This window comes from Rutilus rutilus (assembly GCF_951802725.1).
Source record: "Rutilus rutilus genome assembly, chromosome: 2".
In the NCBI taxonomy this organism is placed as follows: Eukaryota; Metazoa; Chordata; class Actinopteri; order Cypriniformes; family Leuciscidae; genus Rutilus; species Rutilus rutilus.
In genome coordinates this window covers 51,023,184-51,048,522 of record NC_140210.1, presented here as the reverse complement: position 1 = coordinate 51,048,522, position 25,339 = coordinate 51,023,184, and the positions used below count along the sequence as shown (strand labels likewise).

Here is a 25,339-nt window from a genome sequence, read left to right as displayed (position 1 = left end):
CATGGCGTTAGATCTGTGAAATACGACGATTTTAATGTCTAGCGCACGTTCAAACGACGCTATGTCGTCAAGACCGATTTTGTCTTGGATTGAGAAGCCGACGCTGTTTTGGATAACGGCCGCCAGTTTTTCTAACTCACTCTCGGGCTGTTGTGGGTTAAGGAAATGGGCGATACAGATGGAAAAGCACAAATTATTTGAAATATTGTTTGGGCAGAATAAGCTCGTCTTTTTTCTTTTAATTACCTGATCAACGGCCAGATCTGTAAGTTTTCGACGGCCTCCGCCTTGTCTGTTCATTGCTACTGACGCATCAATTTCAACGGTTTGGTCAGATAGTAACCGATTGTTGCTCTGTAAAACTTTTTCAATTTGATCGAGAAGTAAATCCACGTTGTAATTATTACCATGAGTTAAAACCCCGGTGACTGGTGTTTGGAGACTGGGAGCTGACAATGTGATATTGATTACGGAATTGTGGTCGAATTCTCTAGCAAAGTTAACAATCCCATTGACCATGTCGTGTAAACGTGTGTGGTAAGAGGCCAAATCTGTAGAGTTAATCTCTCTCAGATTCGTAGTCCTTCTCAACGTCACGCTATTGAAACGAGGTCGTGGTAAAACATGATATCCGTTAATGTCCCCGCCCTCACGAATCAACCTGTCAATGTCTGTGCGACTTAGAGTGTGTGTAGTAGAATCGACATTACCTGATGTGGATGGTTGCGAAGTATCATTACCGCAGGGGTGGTCTGGTGGTGGTGGTGGTTGGTTGTTTAAAACACCGCCAAATTGTACAACAGGATCACCGTCTACACTTAGCATGTGATCGTACAAATTCGTATTTGGATTTACAGCTAATTCGAAAAGATCCAAATTAGCGAAGGGTTGTGAAGATTCTAAATTAAACAGATACTCTTCTAAAGAATCAGGAAGTATACTTAGCATTTCAATTTCGTCGGGTGACAGTTCTGTGTCGTCTGCGTCAAAGCTTTTAGCACCGTCCATTTTAGATTTCAGACCAAAACATGAAATAGTACAAAGTCAGAGTATATGTAAAAAAGTAAATAGTAAAAAATCAGAGTATATGTAAAAAGTAAATAGTACAAAATCAGAGTATATGTAAAAAAGTATAAAAAGCAAACATAAAATAGTACAAATCAGAGTATAAAACCATAAATGAAGTAGTACAATATAAAAATCAAAAGCAAACATAGCATATAAAAATCAATACATGATTTAATGGAACACATGTATTTTACTCATCTGACTGTTCGATGAGAATGAGAAGAAGATGATGAACCAAAAGTACTAGTTCACGATGGTGTTCGTTGAACACACGTCCGTTTCTATTGATACGTCGAAATATTTCATCAACCAGATTTTGAATAAATCGATCTTGCGCATCGATTCTGCTATGTACCTGCAGCTGAGAGTTGTGAAGATCATTGCTCAATGCGGCTAATCTACTATGTGTTTCTATCTGTGTGTCACGAACCTGAACGTACAGTGTCTCTAATCGGTTTTGTGTTTCGCTGTGTGCATCACGAAACTGTTGTCTCAATGATTCTATTGAATCAATAAGCATATGCATCAGAGGAGCAGCAGCAGCGTCGTCATCAACTGCCTGAGACCCTCCCGCTGGGGCTACTTCTTCCTCAATGGTTCCTTCGTCATCTTCCGATGATTGACCGCTGTTTTCATCAATTGTTTGATTAGTGTTTACGATCGATACCTCATCGTCGTCGTCGTCGAGCTCACTTGCCCAAGAACCACGCTCCCATGCTTCCAGTTGATCACTATTCCAAGTCGTCACATCATCGTGCTTTCCGGTCGAACCTGTTGTGTAGAAAAATAACAAAATTCTTAATGGTCTGTTTCAATTTGGATTTTTAAAACTTATGATAATGTAGTTAGTCTTACCGTAAAACCCGGTCGTGTCAGGACTGTGCTGCTGACTGCTTGCGCCAGTGGTAGATGGTCTGGCTGACTGATTGTCAGGCGGGGTAGTAGGGGAAATGACGGGTGGGGTGACAGGCGGGGTGATAGGTAGAATGACCGGAGGGGTGGTAGGAGGTGTGACAGGAGGTCTGGCATGTGATGTAATAGGACTGGGGGGTGGGACGGCTAGTGGAATGGCTGGCGGGGTATCGGGGAAACTGGAACCGACGGTCTTTCCCAAAGGTTCGCCGCTTGGTCCATCAATCTCACCGTCATCGTCGTGCGGACTGGAATCGTTGGTCTTTCTAACCTTTCTCAAAGGTTCACCGCTTGGTCCAGCACTCTCACCGTCATCGTCGTGCGTGGTGGAATCGTTGGTCTTTCTAACCTTTCTCAAAGGTTCACCGCTTGGTCCAGCACTCTCGCCGTCGTCATCATCTTTCGTAAGATCTATCACAGCCGATACTGTAAATTAAAAATTTTGTTAAAATAAATGGAATAAAATAAGATCTTTAATAATATAAAACAATATAAAAGATAAGTTCTCACATGCATCATTAATGGCTTGGAAGGCGTTCAATTCAATATTCGGGTTATTCGAGCCTGGAAAAATATAAAACCTGTTTATGCATGAAAGACAATTTAGTGAGCTGATTTCACACACACACACACACACACACACACACAGACACAGACACCAAACGTGAATTTAAAATAAATTAAAAAATAAAATAAATAAATTACATTTAAAAAAATAAAAAATAAAAATTAAATTTTAAAATAAATCATTTAAAATAAAATAAATCATTTAAAATAATTAAATATAAATAAATTAAAAAATAAATAAAAAATAAATAATTGAATATAAATAAATTTAAATAAATAAATAAAACTAAATTAAACAGATTATCAATCATAAAATAAATTATAACAGCTTGTCGTAACAATAACAAACCACGAGATGGCAGTATTTTACAAAACAGGAGGCTGCAATAACAAAAACAACCACTAGATGCCAGTATTTAAAAACAGCTTGTCGTACCAATAACAACCACAAGATGGTAGCAGAGCACTATATGTATTCGGTTTCAACCACAATCGAGGAACAATTTACCAAAAACAGGATGTAGTTCTTACATCCCCGACGCTAGGGTTGCTGTGGTATCGGTTTAAACAACAACAACAACAACGGGGTGAATGACCCGCTTTTCAGACAGTGTTAAAAACAGACTTTTATGTTTTAAAACATTGCGAAAACATATCGACCTATCTTAAAAACCATGTAGACGACAGAAAAATAGTTTGAGTAAACAATTAAACGTAGAACTCATAGAACATAAGTAACAGTTAGCAGGCATATGATATGATAAGCCAAGAACTATAATAGAACATCGAAATGAGATCAGATGGGTAGCGATAGAACAAAACCAGGGCAAAGGCGTAATGAAAGCATAGGTGTGGGGAAAAAAACATTTGTTGCGAACATAAACAACAAAAACAAATGTAGCATAATGGCTAACCAACCGGCGGGGGTTAAGGAAGGCCTAGTCTTTTCATAATAAAAGTCATGGGAAAACGCAAACACATCTTTTTGACAAAGCAGTTTAAAACAATGTTTTTTAGATAAAACAGCTGTAATACCAGCCAAGCAACTATAGTCAAACAATGATAAAAACAGTAATGAGTTATTCCTAATGTATATAAAAACAGATAAAGCCAAGAGATAAAAAATAGTAGACAAATCAGTTTAAAACAATGTTTTTTAGATAAAACAGCTGCAATACCAGCCAAGCAACTATAGTCAAACAATGATAAAAACAGTAATGAGTTATTCCTAATGTATATAAAAACAGATAAAGCCAAGAGATAAAAAATAGTAGACAAAGCAGTTTAAAACAATGTTTTTTAGATAAAACAGCTGCAATACCAGCCAAGCAACTATAGTCAATCAATGATTAAAAACAGTAATGAGTTATTCCTAATGTATAAAAAATAGTAGACAAAGTAGTTTAAAACAATGTTTTTTAGATAAAACAGCTGCAATACCAGCCAAGCAACTATAGTCAATCAATGATTAAAAACAGTAATGAGTTATTCCTAATGTATAAAAAAATAGTAGACAAAGTAGTTTAAACAGTAGATAAAAATAAAATAGTTAAAACAATGTTTTTAGATAAAACAGCTGCAATACCAACCAAGCAACTATAGTCAATCAATGATTTAAAACAGTAATGAGTTATTCCTAATGTATAAAAACAGCGTAGTAATATAACATAAAACACTTACTTTTTTGCATCTTGAAAAGGTGAGTTGGTCAGAGTCGGTAAAACTGATGGTTTGGCTGAAGTCCAAGCTCTGTATTTATAGACCTGTTGTGTCTGTGCTGAAAAACGGTACTTCACCAAAAGATGGCGCTCTTGCATAAGGAATAAATTTGTACTCAGGAAATGAACATCACGAGTCAGGATCGGAGCAGGATGTCCGCACCCTATGCAACGGCAATAATCTATTTCAACCTGTCAAACGGACTGCTAAAATGACCAGCCTCTGTGTTTCTTTAAACAGAACGGCTAACATGTTCAACCATGTGTAGCAGAGATATCAGTGTTTATGGCCAATTCTGCGAATACAGACCGCAAAGTCAAACGGACTGCAAAATGACCAGTAGGCCTACACAAAGTGAAAAAACAGCCATTAGTGTGCACAAGAGATAATGATTGTTTACAAAGGCGCTTACATCAGCTTATTGCACACATAAGTTCGGGAGTTGTAACTCTCTATAAACATGTGAGATTAAGAATTTTATTTATTCATCTAAAATTCCCTGTTACCTATGGAATAGCCTAATGAGGAGCAGGAGGACGCGCGCTTAGACACAGACACGCGCGCGTGCACCGTAATCACTGAATGAGTGAGACGACGCCAGATGGAGCTGAGAGAGAGAGAGAGAGAAACACTGACATTTATATTATATTATTTTATAATCTTTTCATTTATACTTTAAACGAACGGTATGTTTTCAACCTTGGTTAAATTATTTTATAATCTTTTCATTTATACTTTTTAAAGAACAGTATGTTTTCAACTCTTTTTTTAAAGAACAGTATGTTTTTCAACTCTTTTTTTGTGATAGGTTTTAGTATTTAGTAAAATCCTTATTCATTTTATTCTTTTTGTTTCTCTAAAACTGAATTAAATGGTTTCAGTAGATTTTTGCTAAGATATTATTGTATATCATTTGTGTGAAATATAAAACATGATTAGGGACAACTCTCTTTTTCTCACTTTTGCAGTTACCTCAGGAATGTGAGGGTGGACGTCTGTGTAGCAGAGATATCAGTGTTTATGTCCGATTCAGCGAATACAGATCGTAAAGTCAAACGGACTGCTAAAATGACCAGTACACAAACACAGAAAATACACCCAACTCGTGTGCACAAGAGATAATGCTTGTGTGACACAGTCTTCAAACTTTCTGTCAAAACCACATGATCTACGACTAACTAGGACAATAGGGCAAACCATAACAACAACATATGCCGGAAAGACACCGGTAGATAAAACTGTCAAAACACATGATCGAACGGTCAATATGACAATCCATATCCATATCTATACACGCCAGAAAGGGCGGGACAGCTCAACGGTCAACCGGAAGGGCGGTGACCAGATGTCTTATCTGGGGGCGGGACCGGAAGTCATCAATCATTTTGACACATGGTGTAGGATAAGTACTACTCATAACATTTACCTCGGGAAAGCCATTTGATGACCATATAGGCTATATAGCACGTTAGTTGGCTAGAAAAAGTATTTTGCTAAATATGTGTACTATATTACATATTTATTATATTTTTACTTATCATTAAATAAAGTTGTTATTATAATAAAAAACGTATTATATCTCTCTGTATGTTTACAGCATTAGGTGAGTTGTTTTTTTCTTGAGAAAAATTAGTGCCTATCTTGTGTAGCCTACCTAATATTTATCCAAATGAGTCAATATTAAGTCAGATCACAATAATTGAATTGAATTGAAATAATAAAAAAGCGTAGCTTACCAGAAATTGTACCATGTAAACATTGTAACATGTTGTCACTAAACCGAATACAATTCAGTTTAGTTACTAAAATGTTTTGACAATCACAATACACTTATTGTAAACACAGTTTACTTACAACATTAAACTTTGTTACATTTTAAACACTGTTGGCAGAAGTGAAAAATAAATAATTTTATGAAGTTACAATTTTGCTTGATTCCATGATGTATTTTACTGAACATGAGTATTTACAATGCAAATCCAAATTATTGTAATTTATTGACAGTAACTGATATCTTGTCTTTTCACTTTATTAAGATCAGATTCTGCAGGTAAAATTACAATAATAAGGTGACTTGACTTGGACTTGACTTGACCAACTACAGGACTTGACTTGACTTGACTTGACATAGCCTGTGACTTGACTTGACTTGACTTGCCCAAGAAAAAAATACTTGGGACTTACTTGAGACTTGAAGGTTAAGACTTGAGACTTACTTGAGACTTGCATATGTATGACTTGGTCCCATCTCTGGTAAATTGTCCTCCTCCCAAAAATGCAAAAAAATAAAATAAACGTGTGAGAGCGTGTTATAGGCTATGTAATGTAATAGCCAGATCCGACGATACTGGAACACGCGCGTCACCGCAGATGAGAAGCTGAGCATCTATTCATCAAGCCAACGTGCAAACTATCGCAAAGTAAAGTGAAAGTAAGTCGCAGATGCTTAACACACAATCATCATCATTAAAAGTAAAGAAAGAAATGGTCTTACCAGGGCTGTTGCCACTCTCTCTTATTGCGGTCTTTGATTTTGAAATTAGCTGATGATCAATAAAATGCAGCTCATATCTGTTGCTTTCAGTGACGTGCACTCCGTTAAATCTACATATAGCGCGGGAATTGAAGATCGGATTTAAATCTGTTTCGCAAAAACACATTTATGTGACCAGGTGTAAATGGAATCGTTTTGATAAATCAGATAGCTATATGAGAAAACGCATGAAGTGACCAGGTGTAAACAGCCCCTAACAGCGGTGTCTTCTTCCGGCCGGCAGACTGGGAATCGAAACTAGGAATCGAAATTTAAACTTTTGAACGATTCCGGGAAAATCGCAAAGCTAGTCCCGGTTCCAATCGATACTCGATACTCGATACCCAAGCCTCAGTGTTTGATTTTGAACACAGGTAAAACTGTTTTGAGGTGAAAGTTTCATTTTGCGAGATGAGTCAGAGGTTTTGTGAATAGTGCTTGAAGATGAGGTTTTGTGTTTAATGTTTTCAGAAAATGGAGCAAGGTTTTAGAAATTGTGTTTTAGCAATTGAGTAAAACTGTAATGTTGGTAAACAGTATATGATAGCAATAAAAGGTATAATACCAACTCTAACGATACAATGTTTAATAACTCAAAAAATATGCAGTTTTTTTTCATTTCCTGAAAAATAATGGTTTTGGAGATATGAGGACTCCGCCCGACAGCAACAATATAAATACATATATACTGATTGGCTTCATCCTCTCTAACAATAAGCTGGTGTGTGGTGGGCATTCTGGTGCAATATGGCTGTCCTCGCATCATCCAGGTGGTGCTGCACATTGGTGGTGGTTGAGGAGGTTCCCCTTTCCATATGTAAAGTGATTTGAGTACCTAGAAAAGTGCTATATAAATGTAACAAATTATTATTAATTAAATTATTAACTCAGGACTGCCCTCTGGGGCAGAAATGGGCTCTGGACTGGACTCAAGGACTTCAGTGTACTCTGGAGCAGGTTTTGGGCCTGAAGCCATCACTGGACTCCGGTCAGGGGCTGAAATCAACAAGTGTGCAGAACACACACACACCAAATGGCCATGGTCATAATGTTCAGCGCTACATTGTCTGGAGCCGACTAGAGCATGGCGGCCATCTTGGCAGAGGGCTAAGGTGTGGCGGCCATGACAGGACGAGACTCAAATAAAACACTTAATGCATTTGAATATTGATAAGCAGTACAGACATCACTGTTGTTGTTAGCTTATGTCAAAACATACTTTATTATTAATACATGCAACATTCTTCTAAAAGTTACAAACTGCTACAGTATAACATTTACATTTCCTTTTAATATTTTAGCATACGTTTTTGTCCAAAGTGACTTACAAATTAGTATAACTGACATTCTTCGTCTTATCTTAAGATTGGTTTTACTGAAGCTTAAACTGAAGACCAAAAAAATACTGAAAAAAAAAATATATATATATATGCTACTAACAGATTAAACTTAATTTAGACAAACTTAAATTGTGGCAATTTAAAAAAACAAACAAACAAAAAACATTACATTGTCATTGCCATTCTCTCACAAAGAGTCAAAGAGAACAAATGAGTCTTAATGTGGGTGATGAACATTTTTGTATTGGTTGTGGTCTGAACAGAAGGGTAAATTATTCCACAACTATACAATCATCCAACAGTCTTTCATTAAACGATTGAACACAGGCTTTTCGCTGGTCTCGATCACTCATTTGACGCTGCTGTAGATCACTGATGCATCTTCCACAATCTGAACAGTTGATCGCCTAAAAAATCGAAACAAACAGGAGCACAGCAATTTTATAGCCCAGATTATATGATCTGTGGTTCTGTGGACATTTCTAAAAGGGACGAGCGTTTGACAAGTTCAACACAAACTTCCTGTTTCAGAGAGAAATATGTGAGAACAGGACAGAAGAAAGTGCAGATCAGCCGCTCATGAGGCCTTAAAGGGATAGTTCACTTTGAAATTAATTTTTGATATGTTTTAGCTTACATCTTTACCATTTAGCGACATCTATGTATATATCTATACCCGCCCGCGCCGTCAGATCATTTGGACGTGTGCTGTTTTCAAGAGATAACAACGATATAAATACTGTTCGTTTTCTCACACAAACCGCTCGTTTCGTGTCTTAGGCCATCAATGTGTACTTATGATGGGGAATTGTTTCATTTGGACGATGGGGAATTGTTTTAATTTGGACTCTGTGCTTGTGTTTTGAGACAGTGACCATCGACCTGCATTATATGACTGTCAGACAAGAACGGTTTGACCTAAAAATATCAAAATTGAAACTACTGCGGAAAAAAAGACACCTACATCTTGGATGCCCTTGAGGTAAGCTAAAACATATCAAAAATTAATTTCAAAGTGAACGATCCCTTTAAATAAAACAGAGTGTTTCTAATGTGAATGTAAGAGAGACTCACCGTGAATCATGAGCAGAAAGAAGATCAGAGGAAGAGGAGGAGCCATTCTGACCCACATCAGCATAACATATATCTATAATACAGCATTCAATTCAATTCACATTCATTTGTATAGTGCTTTTAACACTAGAACTGCCATGGCGGTCATTTTGACCGTTTTGAATTTTATATCTGCAATAACTTTGTTGAAAAAATAAATAAAATCCCGCTGGTACCTGACTTTTCCTAAAAGTGTCTGTATTTTCATTTAAAATGTTTTTCATATAAATTACACATAAGGCAAAAAAACAAATGAACATATTTACCTATTTCGGCCATAGACGGTCAGATTGACCGCACTGAATTTCGCGGTATTATTATACATATACCAATATACACAACAATAAAATGTGGTAAAAAATACACAAAACATATTCCACAACAAATCATTTAAATGGAATGATATTCAGAACAGAACAAGAATGAAAAAATAACTATAAACAAGCCAAAATGAAATAGGCTACTTTCAAGCGAAAGTGAAAGTAAGTGGCGTTGGGCTCACGTAACTCTCTAATTAGAATAAAAATGTTTCAACATTTGCGATGTATTTGGATGGTAAACTATTCTTTATTATGCTTTGTAGGCTACTTCACTCACGTTCCAATATCAACGGAAAAAATCTTCACATTGAATTGTAGGCTACTATATAAACAGAGCAGTGGATTTTTTATATGTTAGGTTGACTATTTTATTATTATATTTTAGTATGGCTATAATGGAACAGGCTGCGATGTCAAGATATGCAATGCTGAAATATGGTGTGTGTGTGTGTGTGTGTGTGTGTGTGTGTGTGTGTGTATGTGTATGTGTGTGTGTGTGTGTAAGGCGCGGGCGCGATCGAACAGTGTAAACATGAAAACAAGCTGCTCCGTCATTTTGGACATCTACGGATATTATTATTTATAGATGTATAATTACACTTGTTTTATGTACAGTTTGGTGTTGTTTTGTTTTTAAAAGATATCCTAATACAATAAATGCATTAATCTCTAAATTGGGTATTTATCATTAAAGATATAGAGTTTGGAATCTAGCGGTCAAAATGACCGCTTGCGGCAGTTGCTAGTAGTTATGGAATTCTGCCACTTCTAGTGTTAACAATACACATCATTTCAAAGCAGCTTTACAGAAAATACACGAGTCCACATTACAATTTAGAGTGATCTGTTATCAGAGGAAACTGTCTAAGTTATGCATTTCAGAAATGTACATATACAAAATCACAGTTAGCTAAAAATGTATTAATTTAAACATTGTAACAATTTAAGGCAAAAACAATGAGCTCATTGAAGTAAGGGACCGTTCGGTATTCATGGAATGGACCACCGGAGGAAAATAGGGGAGGGTCGATCATGTCTTTTTATTCTTTGTTGAATTTCAAAGTGGCTTGTTTTGTGCATATTTTTCCATCACTAGCAGATGGGTCTGACCCTACAAAAGTTCAGTTTGGCACTGTTTGACTGCGTGCGCGCTTCGGGGTGTATGAACAGAATGCCAATGAAATGTTTACCCGGCAAAGCTTTAAAGCACAAGCAAATAATGAACTTTTGTGATTGTGAATAAGTGCAGTGTCCTGTGAGTGTAACTCTACCGCTGCATTAACATACCGGTACAGTATTGGGACTGAGGCGCCAGAACTGCAGCTGATAGAATGTGCGCTGTAGCACGATACTACCATATTTTAGTTTCCATGCTTATTATGTTTCCACAACAATGTTAGTGAGTAAATCTACTGAAATGGCCACCATAACAGTGGAGTGTGATTTGATGAGAAAGCAGAGGTTAACGCCTGTTTGAGGCCTGAAAACTGTCTTTAATTCAACACCACTGACATCCTTCAGGATCAAAGCATCAAGAGAATACATTGAGATCAGCACCCTTGAACTGAAGACCTCCCGTCTCCCGTTCCCGACTTCATATCTGTGCGAGGCAGGTTTCTCTGCCATGACTGCCACTAAGACCAGACTTAGAAACAGACTGGATGTGAGGACTACCCTGCGTGTCTCATTGTCAACCATCAAGCCCCGGTATGATGTTCTTGTGGTTGCCAAGCAATCCCAGGGGTCTCACTGATATGGATATCAGACTGTAAGCTGGTTTTCATTCATATTTGTGAAATTTTGTTTTATCATATCCTGGAATTTGTGTCTTTTACAAGCTTCTACTGGAGTCTTTACTGTAAACATCACTGATCTGAGAGAAGTACAAAAAGAGTAGAGAAACTTTAGCGATACACACTCGTATGCCTATAAGGTAGAAAACGGAGGAAGTTGTGATTCGTGTCCAAACACACCAAGCAAAAATCAACCTTCCAAAAGGCATCAAAATGTGGTGGCCTCCTCTGCCAAAGAAAGTGAACTCTCTTTATAGTCAGCTGCAAATATGGCTTGACCCCAAAAAAATTCTAACAAAAGGTTTCTCAGTGGTTTACAGTAGTATCAGATGTACTTAAAAACATACTAAAAGTTTACCAAAGTTTGACTCCAAGAAAGGTCCCATTTTCAAAATGGCCGCCGTCAGGACCCTTAAAATGACCATTACTCCTTTGTATTCCTCCTAGACCAGGAATACTGGTGCCAGATACATGTTTGGGACATGTAATATTCTAATTAACATATTTGCATGATAGATAAGTGATTACAGTACAATTATATATTAAAGCAATTGGTCACAAGCATATTTGTGCAAAAAATAAGTACAATTTCCGAGACACTAAAGGCGAGACACTACAGGTGAATAGGGTAAAATTTTTAACTAGCAGATATCACCATGAAATTTTCCCAGTTGATTGTCTACATTAAGGTGAGAAAAAAATGTATTACAAGTTTTCTGTAATTTAATGTTTAAATATGCAAATTAGGCATTATCTAATTAAATATGCTCTTATTTGCATATAAAAAAAACGAAATCTGAGTATTGGATAAAGCCAGGTTCAAAATAATTTGTTCATTGTGTTCACATATTAGATGGGAAAAAAATACGGTGTATGTGATGACAGGGTGCAGGGTGCTCCAGCAATCGCGGAGCAGCGGGATGATTTAGAACGCCAACTTTTGTTGAACTTATGAGAAATCTACAGATGCAAACAGACAAAGTGTAGTAAAATAAAGACCTAAATGTGTATTTCAGACTCTTTTTTTGCCACAAGTCTGAAAGAAGGCATGTTGTTGAAGACAAATATTCCAAAATCTCAAAATTGACCAGTAAAAAAAAAAAACGATGCTTTTGCCTGCCGTGTCTCGCCTTAAGTAATTGCATATTTCTCCTTTCTCATATAGTTTTGCCTAGTGTTGGTGGTTTCTGTGGTTCATAACCATTCTTTTGATTCCAATAAAGAATACATTCATTAGAACCGTGAGGTACTGTCAAATTAGTCAAGTGGGCTGCCACGTGAAGGCATGTGCTGATTGTCTGAACCCGTATAGAATCACACCAATTCATTGGCTGATGGCGCGGGCGCCTCCTCAGTGGCGCAACTTGAGAGCGGAATGACTTGGACAAAACTTTGGTGACATAACCAGGTCTAGGCCATAGAAACACCTTCATAAGACCTGGGGCAAACTCCATACAAGGCTCACTCACAGAAAGAGCCTGCAGATCCCCCACGCGTTTGAGAGAGGCCAACGCTAACAAAAGTGCCACCTTGAGAGTAAGAATGCACTCCGGAGCTGACTCCAAGGGTTCAAAGGAAGGCTCTAATAGCCTAATAGTCTAATAATATAACTGATAAATCCCAGGTGGGGACACTAATAGGATGTGCAGGCCTCAAGTGTCTAACTCCACGCTTAAACGAGACGACCAGACAGTGTTTACCTAAGGGGACCTCGTCTGACTCCTGATAGGCAGCGATAGCTGACATAAACTCTAAAGGTAGTTGCAGCCTGTAGCGACTGAGACAAATCAGACACAATTATTTACCATATGCACAAACAAATCTTTAAAAACTTTCATCCGAGAGCTGTGGTCCCAACCCCCCAGGCGGGGCGAAAGGGGCCTGGTTGCCATGGCCGCGATTGGATGTTTTTATGACTCTCAGAAAAGCTAACAAGTAACTAACTCTGACACAGATATCAGAACCAACTCTCCTGCATTCATTTATTGATGAACTGACTAACATGAAATGAACATGCATTCCAGAACATTTTGAGAATGATTTACTGTTGTGTGTTTTGTCTTTTAATAATTCTGTTGATACTATGATCTCTTTGATACTATGTAGTTATTACAGGACCAACTGTCAATGTAACCCCACTTATACCATGTTTGGACTCGATAAATTGGTACTTTGAAGATTGAAATGATTGTGTAAATGATATGCCAATAGCTGTGCAACACATTAGTATTACTAAGAATCTTCCTTAGTAGTGTCATTAAACACCAATCCAGCATGCCAGTCCGAAAGAGCATGTTTAAGACAAAGGCTTGTAAATCCTGGTGACAGAGGAAACTCCCGCTAGAAATTCTACCCTTCTCATTGGGTGAACTAGCCTGCATAGGGCTGTCCTTTGTCAAGCTTTAAAAGTCACTGACCACAAGATCCGGCTTTTTTTTTTAGCTCTTGTCCTCTGACCTAAACTGCAGCTTCAAGTGAATCCCGTGGGGGGGCCCTTCCCCCCCACTGGGCCCTGCAGGCCTCTGCAGGCCGAGTCAGCCTGCCTTCCTAAAATACAACCAAGAAGAAAACGGACAACTCTTGCCTTAAGGATGCCGTGTGTTCCAGCATGGCCTCAACAGGCCCAGGGCATGAGGCTTCGAAGCTTCCAGGACATGTGCTCACTCCAGCATCAAGGACAACCTCAGGAGTTCAGAGGCGTCATTCAACACGGACGAAGTCCCTCGCAACTTTCACCATGTGCTCTTTGTGTCCTGCCGGCAGAGCGTGGAGGCCACAATCTGCACTCCAGCCATGAGAACAGCGACAATACAAGTTCATCCTATCTAGGGCTGCACGATTAATCGCAATAAAACAGCACGCGATTTGGCAAAGGCTGCGATTATTTTAAGCGCAGCTTGTCAGTGGAGTGCGGCTGATCGGTAGTAAACACTGCCCCATTTGAACACCAGAGGGCGCTCTCACGCAAACACGCTAAATATGCCCCGCCGCAGAAGTACAATAACGGCGCATCATTCCAGGAAATCCCTGTCGCTGTAGCTGAATAGTCAAGAAGATTGAAACGCTTTGATTAACCCCCTGAGGTCGGATGACGCGCGGGCGCGTCAACTCGATGTTTACTAAATGTTTCTATTAATATCTCCGCGATTGTGCAGCACACATAAATGGATCTGATTTTGCCGTAATCGATAGATTCTCAGCTTCAACGTCCTTATTCTCGCGAGATCGTACGTGACTCACACAGAGAGCAAGAGGGAAGACAAGATGACCGTTCACCAAAAAAAAAAAGAAAAAAAAAAAAAAGAAAAAAAAAAAAGACCGTTCACCTTGCGTGATTGGTGGCCTAGATTGCCTGTCTGCATTTTGTGTGAAACCAACCAATAGATGCGGTTGAAATCCATAAGTACCCTCCCATCTCCTCACAGTGAGGAAAATACCAAGCTGAGTGACATGGAGAGAGAAAGAGTAAAAAAGTCCGCGAAAGAAAAAGACCGCGAAAAAAACATGGCAAAAACATATATAAAGAAGAGGAAAAGTAAGAAGAATCCGAGGAGAGATAATGGCGATGACATTGAAAGACGTACTTGCGGCGGTTTTGGAGAGCAGCGACGAGGATGAAAGGCGAGTTTCCGAGCCTGATGGATTTTCTTCTGATGAAGATGAGGATTATGATCACAGAAGAGATCCAGTTGAAGACGGGTAAGCGTATTTATTTTATAAAAAAAACCTTGTTCGCATGGTGCACTTTGTGCTAGGATAACTGTGACCATCTTGGCTAAAATAAGCTGCGCTGTGCTGCTTGGTGTATCTGAACTTTGACAAATTGACTGTGCCTTTAGCAATGTGTTGTGTAAAACTAGGGTACACTTACAAATAGTAACGATGTAGGCTGTTCTTGGTGGTCTCCTTTTGATAACTAATGTAATAATATTTATTCACCTCAATACACAATTTGAATAACATTATCTCTTGTAGTGATGAATCGATATGTTTTGATGAATCGATATGTCCATTTACTATTTTATCATATTGTTTATACTTGTATAGATGTGGCTTGATCTTTCATATCATTTTATTTATTTATGTTTAGTAGGCCTATATTTATACTGAATGTAAAATTGTAAATCTCTGTAGAGTTTTGAAATGGAAGAGACAGTATTCCCACATCTCATTCAGGTGTTATTTGCTGTGATTTGGGGTGGACAGGACAGCTAGCACATGTGATAAATTGGAATAGATAAAGAGAAGATTAGCTGAAGATATGTCGAATCCTCACACATCCTCCACATTCTTGTTAGTAGATTGATGTGTGTGTGTGTGTGTGTGTGTGTGTGTGTGTGTGTGAGAGCGAGATCTGGAATGAAGACAAGAGAGGAGGTGTAAACTTTATTTCAATGAAATTTATAATGCAAGTCCTAACTTATTTGTTTTTGTGTTTTTTTCAGAGAGGATTCACAGCTACCAGGGCCCAGTGTAACACAGGCAGCCTCACCTGTGCCTGCCACCAGGTCACCACCAGCCCCTACACAGCAACCATCATCACCAACCCGGCCAGCCAAGAGGTTCCGTACCCCCCAGCATCAACCAGCACCCCCACCTACACAGCAACCATCATCACCAACCCGGCCAGCCAAGAGGTTCCGTACCCCCCAGCATCAACCAGCACCCCCACCTACACAGCAACCATCATCACCAACCCGGCCAGCCAAGAGGTCCCGTACCCCCCAGCATCAACCAGCACCCCCACCAACACAGCAACCATCATCACCAACCCGGCCAGCCAAGAGGTCCCGTACCCCCCAGCATCAACCAGCACCCCCACCTACACAGCAACCATCATCACCAACCCGGCCAGCCAAGAGGTCCCGTACCCCCCAGCATCAACCAGCATCCCCACCTACACAGCAACCATCATCACCAACCCGGCCAGCCAAGAGGTCCCGTACCCCCCAGCATCAACCAGCACCCCCACCTACACAGCAACCATCATCACCAACCCGGCCAGCCAAGAGGTCCCGTACCCCCCAGCATCAACCAGCACCCCCACCTACACAGCAGCCAACTCCACTGTCTTGGAAGGCGGAAAAAGACCCAGACATCGCTCCCCCTGTCTCCAGGTTTCAACCAGCTCGAACACCAGGGCCACAGCTCAGCTCCACTTCCACATATACACCCCTCGATCTCTTCAAACTTTTCTTTCCTGTACAAACCATACAAACACTGTGCCAAAACACAAACAAGCAGGCTGCTAAACAAATGGCACAGGGAAAGAAATATAAATGGTTAGATGTGAACATTGGGGAGTTTTACAAGTACATTGGACTGCTTCTGTACATGGCCATGGTGAAACTCGACAGCATTGCAGATTACTGGAGACAGAATCACTTCTTTTCTTTGCCACTTCCAGTACAGATCATGCCACGGGACAGATACAGAGCACTTTCTTGGAACCTTCACCTTAGCGACCCTGAAGAGGATGTCCAGAACGACCAAAAAAAGGGCACAGCCGACCATGACAAACTTTTCAGACTGAAACCCCTGATGAACACCATCAAAAATGCCTGCAAGTCATTTTATCATCCTCACAGAGATGTGGCTGTGGATGAAAGAATGGTTGCATCAAAGGCCAAAACTGGGATGACGCAGTACATGAAGGCAAAACCAATAAAGTGGGGATTCAAGTTGTTTGTCTTGGCAGACTCACGGAATGGCTATACAGTGGACTTTTCCGTTTACACCGGCAAAAGTGACATCCCCTCTGGACATGGCCTTTCCTATGATGTTGTGATGTCCCTGGTACAACCAGGTTACCTTGGCACGGGCTACCACATTTACATGGACAATTTTTATTCCAGCCCCAAGCTCTTCAGGGCTCTCCATGAGCAAAAATTTGCTGCCTGTGGGACCTACAGGGAGAACCGCAAGGACTGCCCTCGGACAACAAATAATGCCCTCACAAAGAAGTCAGAAAGAGGCTCCATAAGATGGATCCGGGACGGCCCCCTCATCTATGTGAAATGGATGGACACGAGGGAAGTATCAGTCTGCTCCACACTTCACACAGCATACTCTGGTAACACTGTGCAGAGGAGGGTGAAACAACAAGATGGCTCTTGGACAAAGACATCAATCCCCTGTCCCACACCAGTTATGGAGTACAATGAACACATGGGGGGAGTTGATCATTCAGACCAGCTCATTCAGTATTACTCTGCACAACACAAAACAATGCGCTGGTACAGACACCTGTTTTACCATTTTCTGGACATTGCCACCACCAACAGCTACATCCTCCACAAGGAACTCTGTCTGGCCCAGCAAACAACACCCCTGACACACAAAGCTTTCATGGAGGAGCTGACTGTTGAACTCTGTGGTAAGCCTCTCCATGCTGCTCCGGTCCCGGTACCTGCAGGTCATATTCCTGTGCCAATTGCCGTTCATGCAGCAGATTCTTCCACAAAAGCCACTACAGGTCGCAGCAGGTGTGAGCATTGCCAAAGCCAAGGCCAGAGAAAGGACATATCCATATCTCGGGTCAAGTATGCCAATTCCTGCCCTGGAGCTGAGACAGCAGATCTCTCCTGATAGGAATCTGCCAAGGGGACTCCTCCACCAGGGAGCTCAGTTCCAAGAACCACGTCTGGGATGGCCAGAATAGGGCTACCAGAAGGAGGTGGATCCTACACTCCCTCACTCTGCAAAGGACTGCAGGGATTCGCTTGAACGTAGGGAATACATACAGTCTCAACTCCAGCCACGGATGAGCGAGGGCATCTATCCACAGAGGTGTCGGATGAGCTGAAACAGGGAAAACCATAGGGGGCACTGTGTCGAGCTCTGCGATGCAAAGAGGTCCGCCTCGCCAAACATGCTCCAAATTAGAGCAACATCTATTCCCCCGACTTGAGCTTCTGTCTCGACAGAAAGTCCGCTGCGATGTTCAGGTCCCCTGGAACGTGAACTGTTCTCAGCAAAATAAACCTGTTTTAAGCCCAAAGGAGGAGGTGGTGCGCGACCACGAGCCCCCCTGGCGATTTACATGGGACACCACTGCCATATTGTCCGTCCTGACAATGACATGAGTCCATCAGGGCCGGGAGAAATTGATCCAGGGCCAGAGAGACAGCTTGCAACTTGAGGCAATTTATGTGCCACAAAAGAAGCTTGCCCGTCTAAACATCGTACGCCGGTCTGCCCTTGAAGACCGCACCCCAACAAGTCAAAGAGGCGTCCGTCGTGACAACCTGCCAACGGCAAACTACACCCATCTTGACCCCCTGAAGTAAAAAGGGGGAGTCTTTACACCTCCAAAGAGCGTGAAGGCAACTGTGCGACACTCTCAGCAGGCGGAAGGCAGACCAAGAAGGGCGGATTCCCCTGAGTTTCATCCAGCACAGGAATGGTCTCATATGAGGGAGACCCAAGGGCAGCACAGGAGAGGCTGCTGCCATGAGCCCCGAATGCCTGCCACATATGCCCACCGCTCAGGGACGGACTGGGGCTAAAAAACAGCCCTGGACTTTCTCCCAAATAGGCCCATCATTCGGCCATTCGCCTCTAGCCGTGTGGGACAGACACTAGCCAGGATGTCCTGATACTATGCCACAATACTGTAGCCTATCAGACAGGTATTCACAGCAAGTAACATCTCAAAACCAATGATGATAATTGGGGTTGTGTTTATTAATGAAGCCTCAGCCTTCAAATAAAAACAAAAAATGTACAATGCCATAAAATACAAATAATGAAATGTCACTGGCTACAGTAACCCAAATTACACAAACTTGTAATTATAAAACATATAGTTAGGCTACTGTATACCAGGGATCTCCAACCTTTTTGTGTGCAAGGGCTACATCTAGAAGGAATTTTTATTTGTTATACTCCAATATTTATTATACATAACATGGTGAAGCTTTTTTACTTTTCACCATCATATGGGAAATAAAAAAATATCTTGATATTCTGGTTCAGACTTAAAAGCGTTTAAAAAAAATCCTGAAAACTTATGAAAATTTATTTTTTTGTTTAGTTTTTTTAGTTTTTTTTTGTTGATTTTCTATAAACCTATTGTACGTGTTATCAAAAACAGTAGCCCAAACATTTAGTATAAATATAAATGAAAAAAAATAAAAAAATAAAAAATAATAAACTGCCATAACTTCTAAACAAAAACATTACTGCATTACATTTAATACATTTATACATAACTGTATTAATATAACATCATTTTTAATAGTTAATTCATAGGTTTTGGTGTGTAATGTCTTCTAACTGGTTTGTTCTCGGAACAATGTTTCACCTGTTTTTTTTTTTTTTGCGTCAATATGTTGAGAATATCAGCGCTGTTTCATCTGGCTTTTTACAAGCTTAAATCACATAGTCATTTGTGGTTTATAATAGAGATAGAGAATTCTGCGCTGAATTGAAATGCTTCTCAGTGGATCGCGCAGCTCTGTGTAATAATGTTCGCGTGATCGAGATCAGCTTTGTCCGCGATCGCTGTTTTTTGGGCCGAGCTGATAATGCGCTGCTCAGATCAAACAAGTTTTGTTCCGCTTTTTAAGCGTTTGCCATTTGATGTTTCTCATACGCAACGCAAATGACAGCGTACAATCAAAGAGAGTTGGGTAATTTTGTAGAGGCAAAAGTTCAAATTGAAACGTTTAGTTGATAAGGTCGCAAAATTATACCATTTATTCGAAGTCTGGAACCCCGACGGCAAGTTGGGGCTATTTATAGAATGTGTTTAGCGGGCAACTCACAGGCACCACGTTGGAGACCACAGCTATTCAAATATAATGTAAGCAAATTTAAAAGTGCAGCCTTATAAAATGTCAGTGGCTATAGGCCGACTCTTCTTCCTCAGTTGTTGTTTTTTACACGTAGCATAAGTGACCATATTAGAGCCCCTGCTGTTGGCTGTTAATACTGCTTTATTAGACTTTTTTTTTTTTTGTGCCGACGGCCCTCGGTTGGACGGCCGTTCTGGACTTTTCCAGAACGCACAGATTGTCAATCCGTCCCTGCCACCGCTACATGATGGCTGAGCCTGAAACGGGCCAAGCACGCACAAAGACTGGAAACTCGAGCAGGGGCCAGATGGGCCTGCATCGAGAGAGAATCGAGTTGGGCACCCAGGAAAGTGGTCTGCTGAGAAGGAGTTAAGACATTCTTCTGAGCATTCAACCTGAGACCAAGAGAACGGAGGTGGTGGAGAATGACGTCCCTGTGACGAAACACCAACTCTCTGGAATGAGCTAGTCGTCTAGATAATTTAGTACACGGATGCCCTGGAGCCTCAAGGGGGCCAGAGCTGCATCCATGCACTTTGAGAATGTCCGTGGAGCCAAAGCTGGACCAAATGGAAGGACCTGATACTGATACGCCTTTCCCCCAAAGGCGTATCTAACCTAAGGTTTAGTATAATGCCACCTTTATACTCAAAAACATCTATATAGTCCAGTCATTTTAAGCCAAAATGGGGGTCAACCTTGAACGAATTGCAACAGAAGCAAACTCAACTGATTTTGTATCCTCAATATGTCCTGAGTAAGGGAAAAAAAAGTCCAGAAGAATCCCATTAGGGGAAAGTTTCGAAAAAGACCCAAATATAGCCTATTCATACACCGATTCATTCGTGAATAGGTAAAAAATGTAACCTTTAGATATCACCATGAAAATTACTGAGTTGATTACTTGCATCAAGACAAACAAAAATGTATTACAAGTTTTTTTTAATAGTTTGTTAACATGGACAAACGGTGCATAATCTAATTACGTATGTGCTAATTTGCATAAATACCACAACAGATCTAAACATTGGCTATAGCCAGGTGAAAATTTCTCGTTGAATCTTGTTGACATATAACAGTAAAATACTTAACCCTCTGAGGTCGAAAAACGCGCCGGCGCATTTTGCTGTATTTTCTTCACATTGTAGCACTTTAAACTTAAATTACTCCGTCATTTATAGTCATACAGAAAAAAGAAATATAAAAAAAGAATCTGTGATATTTCTACTTTTGTATGTGTCCACTTACAATCAAATCAAAACATTGTGCTTTTATAAAATAAAGAAAATAAACGGTGTGCGTTCTGCCTCTCCGTCGCGGTGAACTTTTTTTCTTGAGCACTTCTATAAACTGAAACAAAACTCAGCGAATACTTGTCACATATTTATGAGCCATATACCTTTAGAAACATTTAAGTGTGTTCTTTTAAATGATCGGATTCAAAATGAAAACAAATATTCTCTGTTTAAGTAATTTGTATAAAACCAACAAGATGTCCAGCTTCTCAAACGCTTCCTCATTTTTTTTTATTTGACCAACTAATTCTTACATATTAGTTTGTTATTGTTGCATAAATTTCACATTGCAGTTGAACTGTTGCTAGATATATGGTGAATATTATAATATTTAGACCCATGTTTACTGTTACTGTGTTTGTGGATATCTGCTCAAACGTAGATATATGGTAACCATAATGTTTCATATTTGAGCGCGATCGCGTTTGAATGTATCATATTTTGGATCGTTTGAAAAGCAAAACACACCAAATGGCTTCATGTTTTTACTATTATCTCATTTCATATCATCATAACGAATGGAAACATTTGAAGTAACATGATAATCAATATATTTTTCTCTAGCTAAGTTGTTACTGAAATCTTTTGGAAGATTTATATGCTGCTATAGGTTATTGTTATTATTTTATGCAGCACTGCACATAGCCTATGCCTACAAGGCACAACAAACCTGGTGTTCATTATATTAAATATTGTTGGAAACATTTGTGTGAATTGTAAAAAGCAATTTTAACCAGAAAAATCTAAAATGTATTCCCAAAATCGTGCAGGCCTTTCTCTTGATATCAGTATGTTCACTTTTTTTTTCTTTCAGGGCCCAGATGCCACTGAGTCCTGCTGACTTCAACATTCACATGAGTCTCTGTATATGAACATGGTAAAGTGAAAATCAAACACCTTGGAAATGAAAGGTATGTACAATGTTTTTAGGAATGGCACAAAGGTCTCTTTCTTTGGATCATTGTTTTCAATGAGTGCTTTTTTTGTCATTTGTTGTGTATCTTTGGATTATGTTGTGTTGTAAATACATCCAAACAGTCTAAAAGCCATTCTTTTTTAAATCTCCTCATTATTTGTGCAAGGTTGGTCAGAATGGCAGGGCTTGATAGCTCCTAATAGGGCCATTAGGGAGTGTCTTTGTCTTTCTCAGGTGTGAAAATCCTTACATATTAATGAGCTCCCGCATAAAGCTTTTTCACACAAAACACGTCGTAAAAATTCTAAATCAATATATTGTCTTCTCTGAATGAGCAGTCAGGATGATTTTCACATAGTTTTAGCACATAGCACATCGCAAATATTCTAGGCTACGTCATACAATTTTCAAAAGTCTTGTGAAGAAATAATCAGTATGGGTTTCATGGCCTTATTTCAGTGAGATTTTTTTTTTTTGTATTTTCACAAACCACGCATAAATGTCATTATCTCAAAACTACAAACTTTTACACACATGCTGCTGATATATTATTGTAGCAGAGTTTGTGTTGAATACAGTGTAATCAGACTTAAGCCATGAAAATGTCACAAGTAACAGAAATAAGCACAAATGTCAGAGCATGTCAGAACACCTCCAGGCCCAGAAAACAGCTCAGACCCCAGAGGGTTAATGTTCAGGTCTGAATGGAACCCATTTAGGCTACCCATGAGCATTAATACATAAAGACAGGAAGAAGTACTTTAAACCAGCCTTTATTAATTATTATTGTAGAGATGGGGTTTGGGGCTGGGTCTGTGGGACTGTTTTTGGGGATTCACTTTTTATTTTACTTACCTTTTGTCTTCTGCATTCTCCTTACCATTGTCTCCTGTTCTTCCCTCAGACTCGTCCCCCAGAAACAGTCCCACGGACCCAGACCCAAACCCCATCTCTTAAAAATTAATAAAGGCTGGTAGATTACGCACTGTTTGTCCATATTAACAAACAATTTAAAAAAACTTGTAATACAATTTTTGTTTATCTTGATGTAAGTAATCAACTCAGTAATTTTCATGGTGATATCTAAAGGTTTAAATGTTTACCCTATTCACATAAGAAAAAGAATGAATAGGCGTATGAATAGGCTATATTTGGGTCTTTTTCGAAACATTCCCCAATGGGATTCTTCGGGACTTTTTTTTCCTTAACTCAGGACATATTGAGAGTACAAAATCAGTTTATTTTGTTGCAATTTGTTCAACCTTTTTTCATAAAATGACTGGACTAATAGAGGATGTATTACATATGTATTCCCTTATTCAAATTGAAATGAGTGACCATTTTAGAGGGTTCACACACATGCCTCTGTTCGGACTAATTCAGAGTTGTTTATGATCAAAGTTATACAACTCCAATTTAAGTTACGTTTGGGTGCAATAACTTTTACACTGAATGTCAAGTCTGTGTTTTAGCAAAAAAAAAAAAAAAACACGTACTGAGTAGGAGTTTCATGACATAGGCTAAATCGTTTACATCTCTGGTTCACCCCAAACAAAGATAAAACCTTACAGTTATCTCACAAAATCATGTATTCCATAAGTATGTAATCATGTCAGTGCAATTTAAAGTCCAATGGATTCATAGACCCAGAAAACATGGGGTTAGACACCAAGATTACTTGGCTAGGTCAAATAATGAAGGAGTTAGGATATTTTAAAGGCTTTCTGCCCATCTTAGACGCCATCTTGAAAATTACACCTTTCTAGTTGTCAAACTTTGGTAAACTTTTAGTATGTTACACTGTAAAAATGAATACGCTATATTTACTCAATAAAATTGTGGCAACAGATTACAAGCAATATTATTAATTAAATTGAACAAATTAGAATTGAGTAATAATTAATCAAATTAATTCCTTAAAAGGTAACCATTTAAAATGAGTAAAATTTACATAAAAAAAAAATCAAAATAACAGACAGAGGTCAAAGATGAATTAAGAACTCTTTATTTTTTATTGGCAACATTGAAGACACCTGATGTTAACAAGCAGAATCACTGAAGGAGAAAACCGTAATTGTAAGTCACCGTTATGGTGATCGGTGTTTGTTTTAGTTGGGCTCTTGACCTTAAATCATTAACTTTAGATTTTGTTTGGCTGCTGTATTTGAGTTATAACAGCCAGATGAACAAAGAGAAAAGGTGATCTGATGGTGTTGATTGTGTTTTAACAATCATTATTTCACCTGAATCGCTGAACTCATACAGAGCCCAATGTCTGAGTTGTGTTTATTTTATTAATTATAGCAGCACTGTCCTTGTACAGCATAATATGTTTAGCCTTTTCAATGAAATTCAAATGATAACAAAAAAAAAAAACTTTTTTTTATGTAGGTACACACACACACACACACACACATATCAAGATTTAGCGTATGAATCTCAGCAATGGTGACAAACAGATCACCTCTGATCATAAGCTCATTATATATTCATGCAGCAATACATGAGGGGAGCCATGAATGAGTTTTGATTGGTGGAACCCATAATGCACTGCAACATGCTTTATTATTGTCATCATTGTTGAGATTCACAGGCTGATTCTTGATGTCTGTGTATTTAAAAACGAAATCAATTTTTTTTGTATATTAGATATATTAGATAATTAATTATAGCAGCTCTGTCCCTCTACAGTATAATATTATTTTTAACTATATGAGTTCAGAGAATCAGGTCAAATGATTGTGAAATAATGATTATGTTAAAACACAACCAACACCATCAGATCACCTTTTCTCGTTGTTCATCTGGCTGTTATAACTCATGTACAGCAGCCAAACAAAATCTAAAGCTAATGATTTAACCCTCTGGGGACCAAGCTGTTTTTGGGGCCCTTGAGATGTTCTGACATGCTCTGACATTTGTGCTTTTTTCAGTTATTTATAAACATGTTAATGGCAAAGGTGTA

At 39.1% G+C, this 25,339-nt stretch overlaps 1 protein-coding gene across 1 annotated transcript; it reads left to right on the top strand.

Annotated features, from left to right (window-relative positions):
* Window positions 1-14,230: 14,230 nt before the first annotated feature.
* LOC311286517 (piggyBac transposable element-derived protein 4-like) lies at window positions 14,231-17,953 on the top strand (the record flags this gene model as incomplete). The annotated part of the gene is made up of 2 exons (XM_084402727.1): window positions 14,231-15,064; window positions 15,811-17,953. Exons 1-2 carry the CDS (start codon window positions 14,925-14,927, stop codon window positions 17,951-17,953), a joined length of 2,283 nt encoding a protein of 760 aa, XP_084258853.1. The 5' UTR covers window positions 14,231-14,924.
* Window positions 17,954-25,339: the final 7,386 nt, after the last annotated feature.